The 13,225-nt window shown below is 37.7% G+C and overlaps 1 protein-coding gene across 4 annotated transcripts in view; it reads right to left on the reverse strand.

Annotated features, from left to right (window-relative positions):
• The window catches only part of LOC143211764 (serine/threonine-protein phosphatase 4 regulatory subunit 1), a 273,852-nt gene that overhangs the window by 5,752 nt on the left and 254,875 nt on the right, over nucleotides 1–13,225 (reverse strand). For all 4 annotated transcript variants that reach the window (XM_076429715.1, XM_076429716.1, XM_076429717.1 and 1 more), the window contains 4 exons: nucleotides 12,531–12,668; nucleotides 5,037–5,207; nucleotides 2,227–2,510; nucleotides 191–395 (listed from right to left, as the gene is read on the reverse strand). In XM_076429715.1, coding sequence (XP_076285830.1) covers nucleotides 191–395; nucleotides 2,227–2,510; nucleotides 5,037–5,207; nucleotides 12,531–12,668 — 798 coding nt within the window. The remainder of the gene's footprint in view (nucleotides 1–190; nucleotides 396–2,226; nucleotides 2,511–5,036; nucleotides 5,208–12,530; nucleotides 12,669–13,225) is intronic.

The following is a 13,225-nucleotide window of genomic DNA, read 5'->3' on the forward strand; positions in this document are numbered from 1 at the left end:
TCTATTAAAATCGTTAAGGGAAGGAATAATATTCAATTTAATTTCTATTCCTTGCAATCGTTACAAACAAAATTTATTTTGCATAAATATCCGCAGTCTATTAAAGACCATATGAATTACAATTGGAAGAATATATCAAACAAAATACGCTTAAATAAGAGAATTTATAGAGTATAAAATTGAATTTTACTTTCGATTTGCACGCTTTCATCGTGAAGGCGTCATCTTCCGACGAGTCGTCCTCCTCCTCCTCACAAATTGGTTTCTCTATTATCACAGATGAATTGGAGTTTTCCTTAGAACTAGGGTCGTTCGTACTAGGGTCCTTCGTGTCGACCGTATGACTCCGTACTCGACACGTCGTGGGGAAGATATCCTCGTAAGTGTACTTCATTCTGCAAATACCATTGATTATTATTTAGCAAAGAGAAATCGGAATTACAGAAAACTTTTAACGCTAGAACTACATTCGTTAAAATAACGGATTCCAAATTTTCTATTTGCAATTATTCAGATTGTAAAGATACAGTTATAGAGAATATATCCAATTTTATTTCTTTGGACACATTTAATAAAAATTTCTAATAACCAGAGTAAGTTCTTGTTCGTATACTGCGGATTTTATGCGTGTATGACCAAAGTGTGTGGAAGAAACACAAAACGGTAGAAACATTAAACATTTTTAAAATAGTATCATGCTACTTCCAACCTGTTAAATCTATGAAGAAAGGAGATCAATTTCTACTTTGCTCCACTTTGATGCAATTGAGACAGACAATTTTTATTTTCTATGACGATCCGCAGTCTGGTTATTACTAGACTGCGGATCTTGATGCATTTATAGCAAAATTAAGTAGATGAAATTCAAAATTGTTTGAAAATTTTTAAAATTGAAGATGTCAATACAGTAGGACCTTGATTAACCGAATACCGATTATAAACAAATATGCGTTTAAATACAGTAGTTCTTCAATCGGTGTCCAACAGCCGGACGGTGATGGTGAAGGGACACTATTTTATTATGACTGCGTCTACCGAGCCGACCGAGCCGACCACGCCAAGACTCCAATCGAGAGCCCGAACATACAGAAGGACAAAATGAAATACGGATCGCGTGGCCGAAGCTTGTCACCGTCACTGGCACAGTTCAAAGGCCCGCGAGGTCTCACGATGTAATGCCAATTAAAAATGCTTTATTTTTCATTATATTTTTATGGAACTTTCACTGCCTTATTTCTGGTATTTTTCTGATTAAAATGACTCCAAACACGATATAATTTCAACTGTATTTAGTGGTTTAATCGACGATGAAAGTTTCGAACGCAACTGCCGGCGACTGCGACTCTCCGCGTCTCTTTCTTTCCCACGCTGTCCTTCCTTGCGCCCGAAACGTTAATCGTCAATTAAACCACTAAATACAGTTGAAATTATATTGTGTTTGGTCTTTTTCTAATCAGAAAAATGCCACGAATATATTGATGTAAGTTTCATAAAAAAATAAGTAATAATAAAAAATATTAAATATTGGAGTTACTGCATATACTCGAGCCGAGATCAGATTACTCCAGTCGAGGGGAGATGTTTTTGCGTCTGCGTGTAGAGCCTTTTTGCGTCGATAGAGACATTACTGTATAATTATATTATAAAGGGAAATAAATTTTAAAAAATAAAAAATTTATTCTGGAATATAATGTACATTTTAATTATTTCCCTCGGGTCTTGATTATCCATCGTCGGGCTTTAATTTATCCGAGCTGTTTGTCGCCCGATCAAGCCGGTTAATCGAGGCTCTACTGCATATGTTTTCTCCTCTATTAAAATCATTAAGGGGAAAAATAACATTCAATGTAGTTCCTATACCTTGCAATCGAGACAGACAATTTTTATTTTGCATAAAGATCTGCAGTGTAGTTATTACTGTAGAATGGCAAAATAAAATGGTCACTTCTAGTGCTCCGTAGATTTAGTGTTAACACTGAACCTGCCGAAGGCTAGAAATTGCCTTAGAAAAATGACACGAATGAATTTATTTAGAGTTTCTGTGATTTTTATTTTAATGTGTGCCTGAATAAATAAATACGCGTAATCATTTTTAATTTAGGCACCTTTAACTTAATAATTGTGCGATAAAATATATAAAACCGGTCATTGGACCGCCGTTCGCAGGTTTAGTGTTAAATAAAAAGAAGCGATGAGATAGGAAAAGAGTATACGTTTTGTTCGTACTTGTAACCGCTATCTTGCTGCCTGGTGAACTCTAATTCGCCCTGGCCATTGTAGGAGATGTCGGTGAACTGTTCCGCGAATGTGGATATAAATGGTCCCAAAATTTGAAAGGCAGTCATTCGCACCCACTTCGATTCGTCGTTGAGGTGCGAGGCCAGAAGGTCCGCCAACAATAATCGACGGTACTGACGATTCACGCAACAAGAAACTGACATCATCACGTCCACGCACACTTTCCGGATACCCCATAATTTGTCACAGCTCAGGTCAACGTAGATAGGGAACTGCGGGGACAATAACACGAATTAAATACGGTGCTTTCACACGATATAATTTTATTCGAGAAAATGCTAATAAAACTGTTTAACGCTAAACCTACCGACCATCAAAAGTGACTGATGTGCATAGTATTATAAAAATAACAAGATTAAATTTATTTATATTCTGTGCGACTTTTACTATAATATACAGGGTCATCCGTTTTTAAACGGCCAAACGTTAACCAGCTGTAGAGGACCCCAAATGAAAAAACTTTTACTCCTATCACTTTTTTTTTCATCCGAAGGTCATACAAAAAAGTTTATTTAATAAAAAAGATGCCCCTACTTATTTTAAACTAAACAGAGGAAAAACCATCAAGATTCATGATTGGAGTCCTGAGATATTTAATTTTATGTAAACTCAAAAAATGATGGTTTTTTGCAATTATCTGGAAATCAAGGCCGAAACAAAAAAAGTGATAGGGGTAAAAGTTGTTCCATTTGGGGTCCTCTATAGCTGGTTAACGTTTGGCCGTTTAAAAACGGATGACCCTGTATAATGGCATCAAAAAATATATTCAATAAATTCCCACGTTTACAATTTCAATAATTGTCAAATTAAAAATCTAAAATGGGTCATTTAACACTCCTCGTGGTAGGTTTAGTGTTAATGCAAAAGTGGTGCAGGTCGATAATACTTGTCTGGTTTTACACCATGTCTTAAGAGTTTAATTGTAAATTAAAAAATTTTTATACATATAACATTTAATGTGGCTTGCATAAAATAAACATAATATTATTGTGTTTTATAGAACTTTTACTAAATTCCTCGCACTCGAATAAATTAACTGTTTGGACTTGCGCCAATTTTGCATTAGACGGTTCGTATGATGTCAAAGCAATTGATTCAATTAAACATCCATGTAATTTCAGTATTTTAAGGTGAAATAAAAGTCAATTTTCAATCAAATCAAATAGAATAATTTCCATTTTGTTGGATGATCTTTTGCCATCTGTCTGGTAGTTTCATAATTCCGTGCTTATAAAACTTCAACATTTTCCTAAAATTGGGTTTTATTTCACCTTAAAATACCGGAATTACTTTCTTGCCAACTACAGGAATTAGTTTCTCAGTTTAAAAATTTTATTCTAAGGTAAGAAAATTTTGCATGATTGTGAATTCATTTCTTTAATTGGTTTGTTTCATCCTGATATAAGTAAAAATAGAATTGTTGCTATTATTGAATAATAATCGATCATGCAAAATGTACTTAACACTCGAGTATCACATGATATCACAGTTAATCAGACTACAAAATATCATATTGGGTTCTCTCTGAAATTCCGTAAAACTTTACAAGCATACTTTCAGGCATGTAATTTAAGACTGAAGAGCCTAAATCTGCTAAAGAAGTTAAAGAAGCTTGATATTTACCATTATCGTGCGATACAACAACAGAAATTACTGTACAAAAATTTTAACGGGGATCATGAGATACCGCAGGATACCATTGCAGTGTTAAAACATTCCAATTTGAAGATTGAAAAGGGTATTATAAAATTGAAACGTTAACGAGAGGAACTGGAAACTTAACAAATACAGTGGATCCAAAAAGTATTTGAACGGTAAATGTTCATTTCTCGAGAAATTGTCAATATTTGAACATGATAATTTCGTTTGAAAGATAGTGGAATAATAAAATTAGACTCAATTTAAAGCTCAAAACCTCTACTTTCGTAGAATATAATTATTTTTCTCCTAGGATATGTGTGCATAATATAGGAGAAGAAGAACTGAGTACAAGTTTTCGACGAAAAAATTTTGTGAATGAATCTGTACTACAGATTTGGATCTTATATTATAGCAAAGATGACAGCACACCTTTCATACAAAGCTCTATAAATCGTTTACAAACAATTGAGCCGTTTATTTTGAAAGTAGCCTAAGTCCATTTTCGAGAAAAATCAAGCTAGCAATTTTAATATTTACATTTCTACGTTATCTTTTCATTCTGAAGCAAATTGTAACTAATATATTTAAAGTCACGAAGATTTTGTAAAGAGAAAATTAGCTGGTTAATAAAATGGTACAAATTTTTATCTTGAAAGTGGCCTAAGTCAGTTATTTGATAGACCATGAATTCTTAGTATCAGGACATTCGTTTTTACCGAATGACAGAGATTTTGGCGTCGTAGAAATGTCATTAAAAAAAATAATTTACTGTTTGTCCCCAAAGATTATTATAATAGTATCAAGAAGTGCCGGGAAGGTAATAACTTTATTTTAAACGATATTTAAACTTAAATGGACTTGGGCCACTTTCAAAATAAACGGCTCAATTGTAGATGAACTTTTAAGCATTCGTTGTAAAGAAGAAGCCTCAATCTTTAAATCGACGATGGCTTCGCTCACGAGAAAAATTGTTCAATGATTTTCCAAAACAGCGTCTTCTTTGAGGATCCACTGGAGATATCGGAAACTTAACAGAGGCAGCGAATAAAAATAAGAAAGAAATTAATTACATTATACGAATGTAATACTACACTCACCAGGTCTCTGTACAGCGCCTTCTTGCTGACAACGGCGCACATATCCGGGAACCGCAGGATAGTGATCCTCCTAATGCAAAACTCTTCGTCTTTGCAGAGGTCGATGTATCTGCCCAAAAAAAGCTTTTCCGCCGCCTGTTTGCCAATGAGCGGCGCAATCTCGATCATGAGCTGCGGATCGACACAATCAAAGAGTATAGATCGAGGCACAGCAAAATTCTCCGTTAACAAGGGTGAAGAAAATTAGTGGAAAACAGAGCGAACAACTCAATGAAAAATCAATAGCACGTGGTGCGATCGCGTCACGTGCACAAATGTAAACCCATTTCAATAAAATTGACCCGCGACTTTCTTCTTCGTGTGAATTGCGTTCTCGTTGCTCGGAACGTCGTCGAAGACATAAATCGCGCCGTTCCGCTCATCAAAGCTGGCTGTGATACGAGTCTAAGTCACCACATCACAACCACTCTGATGGGAGGAACAGTCGAATTCGCGTCGCTGAACACCTGGAAAAAATTAACAAGAGGACCAACAACCGAATCGAATCGCATCGAACGGGATGCTGGATGCTCGCATCTGATTGATCGATCGGATTTGCGGGGAACGCAGAGAGCCGGGTGTGTGAATCGATCGCCTCCACGATTTTTCGAGGACTTTCTTAACGCCCGCATGCGCGCCGTTCATCGAAATCAGTGGGTCATTGTTCAACGATGAAACTAATTGTTCACGGCCAGGGGGGCAGAAGTGAATCATCGTGCCACGAGAACGCGATACGCACGCTCTGCTCAAGTCGGCCGGGATGGAAACATTCGTTCATAATGTTCGTGTCATCCACCATCGCTTTCTATAGACAGAGTTTCCGATCGATTTCCGCCACACATTTCTAAAAACGTGTTGTAATATGCATTCATACAGCGCTGAAGTAATTAATCGATGGTGAACAATCTAATCCAGCGGTCGGCAGACTCATTAGTCAAAAGAGATTTCTTTTGGGAGCCAAATTTCTTTACGAGAACCCTGAATTTAGATATAGCACGCTGACTGATTGAAAATTGTATTAAAATACCACACACACACACATTATATTAAAATAAAATAAATTTATTTTAAACAGGTCATTTGTGGAAGAGCCGCACTCAAGGAGCCGCAGTTTGCCGACCACTGGTCTAATCAATCGTTACTAAATATAACTGTTTCTCTTAATTGCCTCTGAAAAATCTGTATAAACAAGCTTTTCTTAAGCTTAATGCAGGTTCATCGTTTATGGCACAGTAGGATGCACCAGGTCGTATTTATAAAATATTTTTAATTAAACTTTTCTTCCGGCGAGCATCACTTTATGTGTTATAAATAATGCATACATGAAAATAGTATTTGAACAAAGAACGCCTCTTGTAACGCACGAAAAGATATCAATAATTAGCACGGCACAAATAAGTTTAATTACAACCTTACGCTGCTGCGACATTCGAATCTGCTCTCACAGTCTATGAATTGACCTTTACAGTATTTCAGTTTAACAAAGAGCTAATTAGTGGGAAATATATTAATCTGGATCGAATCGGAAGGAATCGACAGTAATTCGAGCCGCGAAGCGTTCGGTTCGCTCATTACAGGATAGAATAAAATTTAGTAGACGTTCCCAGAAACTGAACGAGGGCTCGTGTTACGAAGAATCGCATGGGGGAGATCATGTATCGACGTTCTCGATGATGTCCTTTGTGGATCCGCAGGATCCGTAAGAGGGAGTCGGTCGACCCTGAGAAACTACAGAGCCGCAAACCTTTCCCGAAAGCGGAAACTGCGCGAGGACTCGCTCTGCTCGCCGTATCGGGTGCGTGATCGGAAGTGTTCTTCTTGGAAATCACTCGCCACGAAACGCACACGCGCTCTATTAAAGACGTGCGGTAGTGCTCGCTTAACACTAAACCTAGCACGAGGGGTCAAATGATCCATTTTAGATTTTTTATTTGACAATTATTGAAATTGTGAAGGTGTTTTCGTGGGAATTTATTGAATATATTTTTTGACTCCATGTATATTATAGTAAAAATCGCACAAAATGTAAATAAATTTAATCTTGCTACTTTTATAATACTATACACGTCAGTCACTTTTGATGGTCGGTAGGTTTAGTGTTAAATTTGCTGAAGCTCTTACACTTATAAAGAGAGGTCACAGTGGTGGGGTCGTCGATTTTAACCCCTTGTGGTATTTTAACGAGTCAGGCTCGTCGTGATGATTTTAACAAAGTCTAACAAATATGAATGTTATATGCATCTTTTTAGATGAAATAAAATTTGATTCGTTTGTTCAATATTTACGCATTAAAATAAATGTAGCCATACAAAATATATGTATTATAAACTTTCATTTCCCTTCTACGACATTCATTGTACACTTTGCTACTGTATTGTACGATTATTTATTGCAAATATCAAGTTACTTTGACTTTTTTTTTCACCACAAAAATTGCTATACCATTATTCAAAATATTGTTTACATTATTAAATAAGTTGGTATCTAATCAATTACTAAACATTTAAATATTGTATAAGATAAAAAGGAATCATATAGAATGGAATTGTTCTAGTTCGGAAGAAATGTTTAATTTTCGAGTTAAAATAGCTCGGAGTGCAAAGAGTTAAATGACAATTTAAATTTTACCTTAAAATATTTTCAGTATATTTAAATATAAAGGTATCGTAGAAAATTTATACAAAATTTTGGGATGGTCCTAGTATGATACTTTGTAATCTCAGTAAACACACTGTCAGTGTTAGGCAATAAATAAATCTATTTAAATAAATAATTATTTAAATTACTTGTATTTAAATAAAAAGTGTAGTTATTATTTGCAATTAAAATCACACGTTTATTTATTATTTAAAATAAAATGTGCCCAACACTGCACACTGTACCTCTTCAGGGTTGAACAATATTCTGTACGTTGACTGCCACATAAAATGCGTAATGTACAGTTTTTCGATCATGTTATACGATGATAGTCAATGAGCGTAATTGGCTTGGGTATTCGGTGTTGAAGATACAAAAGTGTTATTACGGCAATTAAGATTTAAGAAACTTTACCACCATCCTCTTTCATTAACCATGATGAACCCTCGGACGTTTAACAAATGGACAACAACGTTCTCCAAAAAAAAAATAAATTCACCGATAGAGAACCGTGGAGCGATGAAGATCGTCGAACGCATCGCAGCGCAACGCTCATCAAAGCTGGCTGTGATATGATCGCTCGTGTATCCGCATATCACAGCCACTTTGTGAGCGAAGCACAAGCGTTGCTTTCCTTCCCGTCGTTCCCAGCGGAAGTGATCCTTGAACGACATCCACCCACGATCGTTTCCTCGTCGGTTGCCGCGTGTCGTTGGTGCGTGGGAGTGACCGTCGCAAAAAACGGCGATCCAAATCGTCAAAAATGGCTGTGATATGAAATCTAGAAAAGCAACACGCCACAACCAATTTGACGATTGGATCGCGTTCCTCTCCTCTTCGTCCTAGATCCCCTCGTGGTCCTCGACCTTCTCCTCGATCCTGAGGATGATGACCGAAGTGAACGGGCGGGAACGGCGTGCAACGACGTCGTAAAAACGATACTCATCGTCGTTCCTATTTCGTGTATCTGCTCTGCCTCTCGTTTCCCGTGGCGGGCGCGGGCGATTATTAATTAAGCGGGCACTAAGTGCACTCGATGACGGCACACGGAACACACACGCTTCCCCGACGATCGATTCTGCGGGCCAAGCTCATCAAAATGGCTGTGATATGACTCGAAACATTCCACAACCAATTTGATGTATCGGACCGCAAAAGGTATTTTCATTTCGGCGCTGGATGCAACGTTTCCGTCGCCTGTGTCTCTCCCCCCCCCCTCTCTCTCTCTCTCTCTCTCTCTCTCTCTCTCTCTCTCTCTTCTTCGTCGCGTCCAGCTCGCGGATCCCGCCCCTCGTTTCCATGCTCCCTCAATTCCGAGGGATACGTTTGGCTTCCCGGACTCTCCGGTAATTATTTCCACGTCCCTCTCTCCCTCTCTCTTCTTTTTTGTTCGCAGAGTTCGTCCGGTGAGTCGCGCCGAGGACGGACACAATTTTGCTCATCAAAGCTGGCTGTGATAGTCGATCTCTATGACAAACCAACTTTGATGGTAAAAGCATGTCCCTTGTCGTGAATCTTCCTGATCCTTCGCCTGGCATCCTCTTCTCTTTATTTCTCTCTTTCTCTCTCGCTCTCGCTCCCATTCTGACGGCAGCCGCTTATTCAATATTCCCGCGCATTATCTACGCCGGCTAGTTTCACGGTACGATAGATATTACTAACGAATCTTTTTCCTCCCGAATTCGCCGGTAAGCGTCGATGCACAACGGACGCCGGATGAAAGACAAGATAGTGAGACGCGATAGCGTGAGAACATCTCACTACCTATGTCTTTCAGACGGAATCCGTCCGAGACGGGATAACGCACAATCGATACACATTTCTCGAAGTCGTACAGGCTCTGATTAACCACTTATATTATATTACACTGCGTATAGTTAAACAGTAAATGCTCCTTGTCCGGGATCGTGGGCACGGTCGTTGTTCAACGCCTACCCATTTCACTGTCGGCTCAGGTATATCGGTGTGAACATCACAACATTGATTCGAATGAATCGAATTTTCAAACTTCTTAATTTTCATTATTTTTTTATGGGACTTTCTCTAACTTATTTCTGGCATTTCTCTGATTAAAATGACACCAAACACGATATAATTTCAACTGTATTTAGTGGTTTAATCGACGGTAAAACCACTGAATATAGTTGAAATTATATCGTGTTTGGTGTCATTTTGATCAGAAAAATGGCAGAAATAAGGTAGTTAAAGTCCCATAAAAAAATAATGAAAAATAAACAATTTTATCATGGCCATTACATTGTGAGAACTCGCGGGCCTTTAAACTGTGTCGGCGACGGCGACACGCTTCGGTCACGCGATCCGTATTTCATTCTGTCCTTCTCTATGTTCGGCTCTTTACTGAAGTCTCGCTCGGCGCGATATCTAAACGCAGTCATAAATCAAAAGTGGTGTCCGGGCACGATCGTTGTCCGTGCAAACAATGGCTTTTGGACAACGAGTGAGCATTTACTGTACTGTGAATCAGCAGGCAAAATTAATGTTTTCTTATGTTAATGCAGCCGTTGCAGTTAACGCAACGGAAGTTATATATTGATTTTTCCTCTTAGCTAATCGTTCCATGTTGTCTCTTATTCTTGCTATAAAAACGCCAAATTCGCAGCTTAACTATGCCATTATACTGATTACACCATCGCTCGAAAAATGTTTGATCAGAAGTGCTTGATCGCTTGATTGAAGATAAGCAAATCTGATTAGTAAGCTGCGGATCTTTATGCATTTATGAAGAAGTTGGTTGGGTGGAATATAAAACAAAGATTTAAAAAATTCAAGACTCTTGCAATGTTGCTTTTAATGTAACAAAGTCGTTAAGCGATGAAATCGATTTTTATGTTACAGTCCTGCTTTCCACGATCAATACAAAACATTTTCATTTTGCATAAAAAACCGCAGTCTAGTGATTAGTGTGTCTTTCAGTTGTTCGTTTAATTTAACACTAAACTACCGATCACTGAAAGCAATTAAAATGTTTCAACTGACAAAAATGACAAGGCTCTATATATTTAGACTACGTGCAATTTTTATTGGAATATGTGCTCGGATAAAGAAATTTATCGAATCATTTTCCATGTAAGCAACGTCATAATTTCAATAATGACAAAATTAAAAATGTAAGACCGGTCATTTGACCGGCAATGGTAGGTTTAGTGTTAAGCGCCAGAAACTGAATAATTAAATGCCAATTTTGATACTCTGGGTTAGGTACCATCGTCGGAACGTGAACAATGTCAAACAAACATTAATGAAATATTAACGTAGGCTCTCCATTGTGCGACTGTTTCTGAGCAATGTACGAAGTTTAAACAATTTCTTGGTCGCGTTATACACGAGTCTGTAGTATGTATGCAATTTCAATTCAAATTCGAAGGATCAAGAGAAAGAGAAGAACAATTATAAGACATACAGTACCTATAAAATGTAAACTGTAAAAGATAAATCTCGATAAATTCGGAGCGCTGCGAGTGATCAAACATTTTTCGACGTACCCGCAACAGTACTCTACAGGTAAAGCGCACTGATTCACGCCTCGTACCAATTAAATCGATCGAATCAAGGATTCGAGACGCGAAAACGTTTCAGTGTTTTCTCTCTGGGGCTTTCCTATGTACGTGGCTTCCTACATACGTACTCGTTCATTAACCGACATATCCGTAGCCTCGACTAGCCACGCCAACTAATCGTGGTATCGACGGAATGTTGAATCGCGTCACGAAAAATAATATCGGAGGTGTTCCTCCTTGTCGTTCTGTTCGACTTGATTCCCCTGAAATCGGTTGCAACGCGATACACGTTGGGGGAGGGGAAGAGATTACGGTATCTCTTCGGGGTTGTTCAAGAGTTCTGTCGCTGCATGGAAGAAACGTGGCTAACACGTTCCCTGCCGGCCCGCTTTTAGGCCGCTTTCCGTTCATCACGAAAACTGTACGCGTGAAGCTCGACGAGTCCATTATAATTTTAATTCGTTGATCAAGAAGCTATTAAAAACGATATTCCAACCACGACGAAGGTATAGAGTTCATTTCAAATACATAAATGCGACAAATATTCACACTGTGGGTATACTCGAAAGTATTAATCATTAGACAGCAGATTTTATGCATTTATAACAAAAACGAGTAGGTGTAATTTAAAACAGTAAAAACATTAGAGAAGAATTTAAAAATACTGTTATATTATTTTCAAACTATTAAACATACTATGAAAGAAAATAAATTTCCATTTCACTCCAGTTTGTTGCAATTCAGGCAGAAAATTTCTATTTTGCATAAAGATCCGCTGTCTGTTAATTATCAGTGCGATGTAAATGAAGGTTTGAGTAATACGCGTGAATTCCAGATATTTTAGAATATCTTGAAATAAGAAATCAATAAAAAAAAACAAGAAACACAAAGAATTGGCTTGAAAGAAAAGAAGAAAACTGCACGCAATAGGTACACAATCTCCTCTGTTGTGATGTTACACAATATTTCATACTCTGTCTTATTTCTTATCTTTACATATAAGAAAATTGCAAGGAAATTGTTATCGATATTATCTAAAGTATGTCGTCAAGCACGCGATTTTAGCAACACTAAAAATCACTAAGAGTTTCAATGGTTCTTGAAACTGCAAGAGCTCCGAACCATACGAAAATTGATCACGAAATACGAGTTTATTGAATCCCGAAGGGTTCGTTTCGAAAAATCACGCTGGGACTTCGAGCGCGGCCTGCTAAAGCGGTCCACGTGGCAGGAAACGTGTCGAGAAGTACAGAGAAAAGTAGGAAAGAAGAAAGACAAATAGGCAAGCGAAGAAACTTACAGTGATGCCCCAGTTAAGGCATTCGGTGGACCTACAGAGGGCGTCTATAACGGGGCAGATTTTGCTCTCGATCGTGTCGGTATCCAGGAATCCCCTCTTTATTAGCACCACCACCGCTTCCTGGGCCGTGAGTCGGACCTGGGCACCGGGCAGAAAAAGGAATTGGTCAATGAGGCTTATAATTCTTGGCCGGCTTTTACGGTACTTCTCTGCCGGGGAACGATCCGCCGCACAGTGGGCCGAGACCCCGCTTTTTGTGGCAAAAAGTCAGTTTTTTCAAGGTGAATGTATTGAAACAATTTTCCATATAAACTGACACCTCTCTAAAACTCCCAAATCCAAAATATTATTCATTTTAGATGATTCTGTGACGAGAAATAGCATTCTAAAAACAAAATCATAAAATTCAAAGTGAACTTGAACGTGCCCCATACCAATTTCAATGGTGATTTTACATATATGTGTTAGGAGGTGTACTTCAAGTATATAATTCAGTTTTTAGCATTTTTTCACTTCAAATATATAATCCAGTTTTTAGCATATTTTCACTTCAAGTATATAATCCAGTTTTTAGCATTTTTTAATTCATGTACAAATAGTGCAAACTTTTAACAATTTAAACTTTTTGAAAAGTTTAAAAAAAATGCTTACATATTATTGACACGAGGATTTTTTTTATAGGAAACTTTAGTCAT

This window comes from Lasioglossum baleicum, chromosome 9 (assembly GCF_051020765.1).
Source record: "Lasioglossum baleicum chromosome 9, iyLasBale1, whole genome shotgun sequence".
Lineage (NCBI taxonomy): Eukaryota > Metazoa > Arthropoda > Insecta > Hymenoptera > Halictidae > Lasioglossum > Lasioglossum baleicum.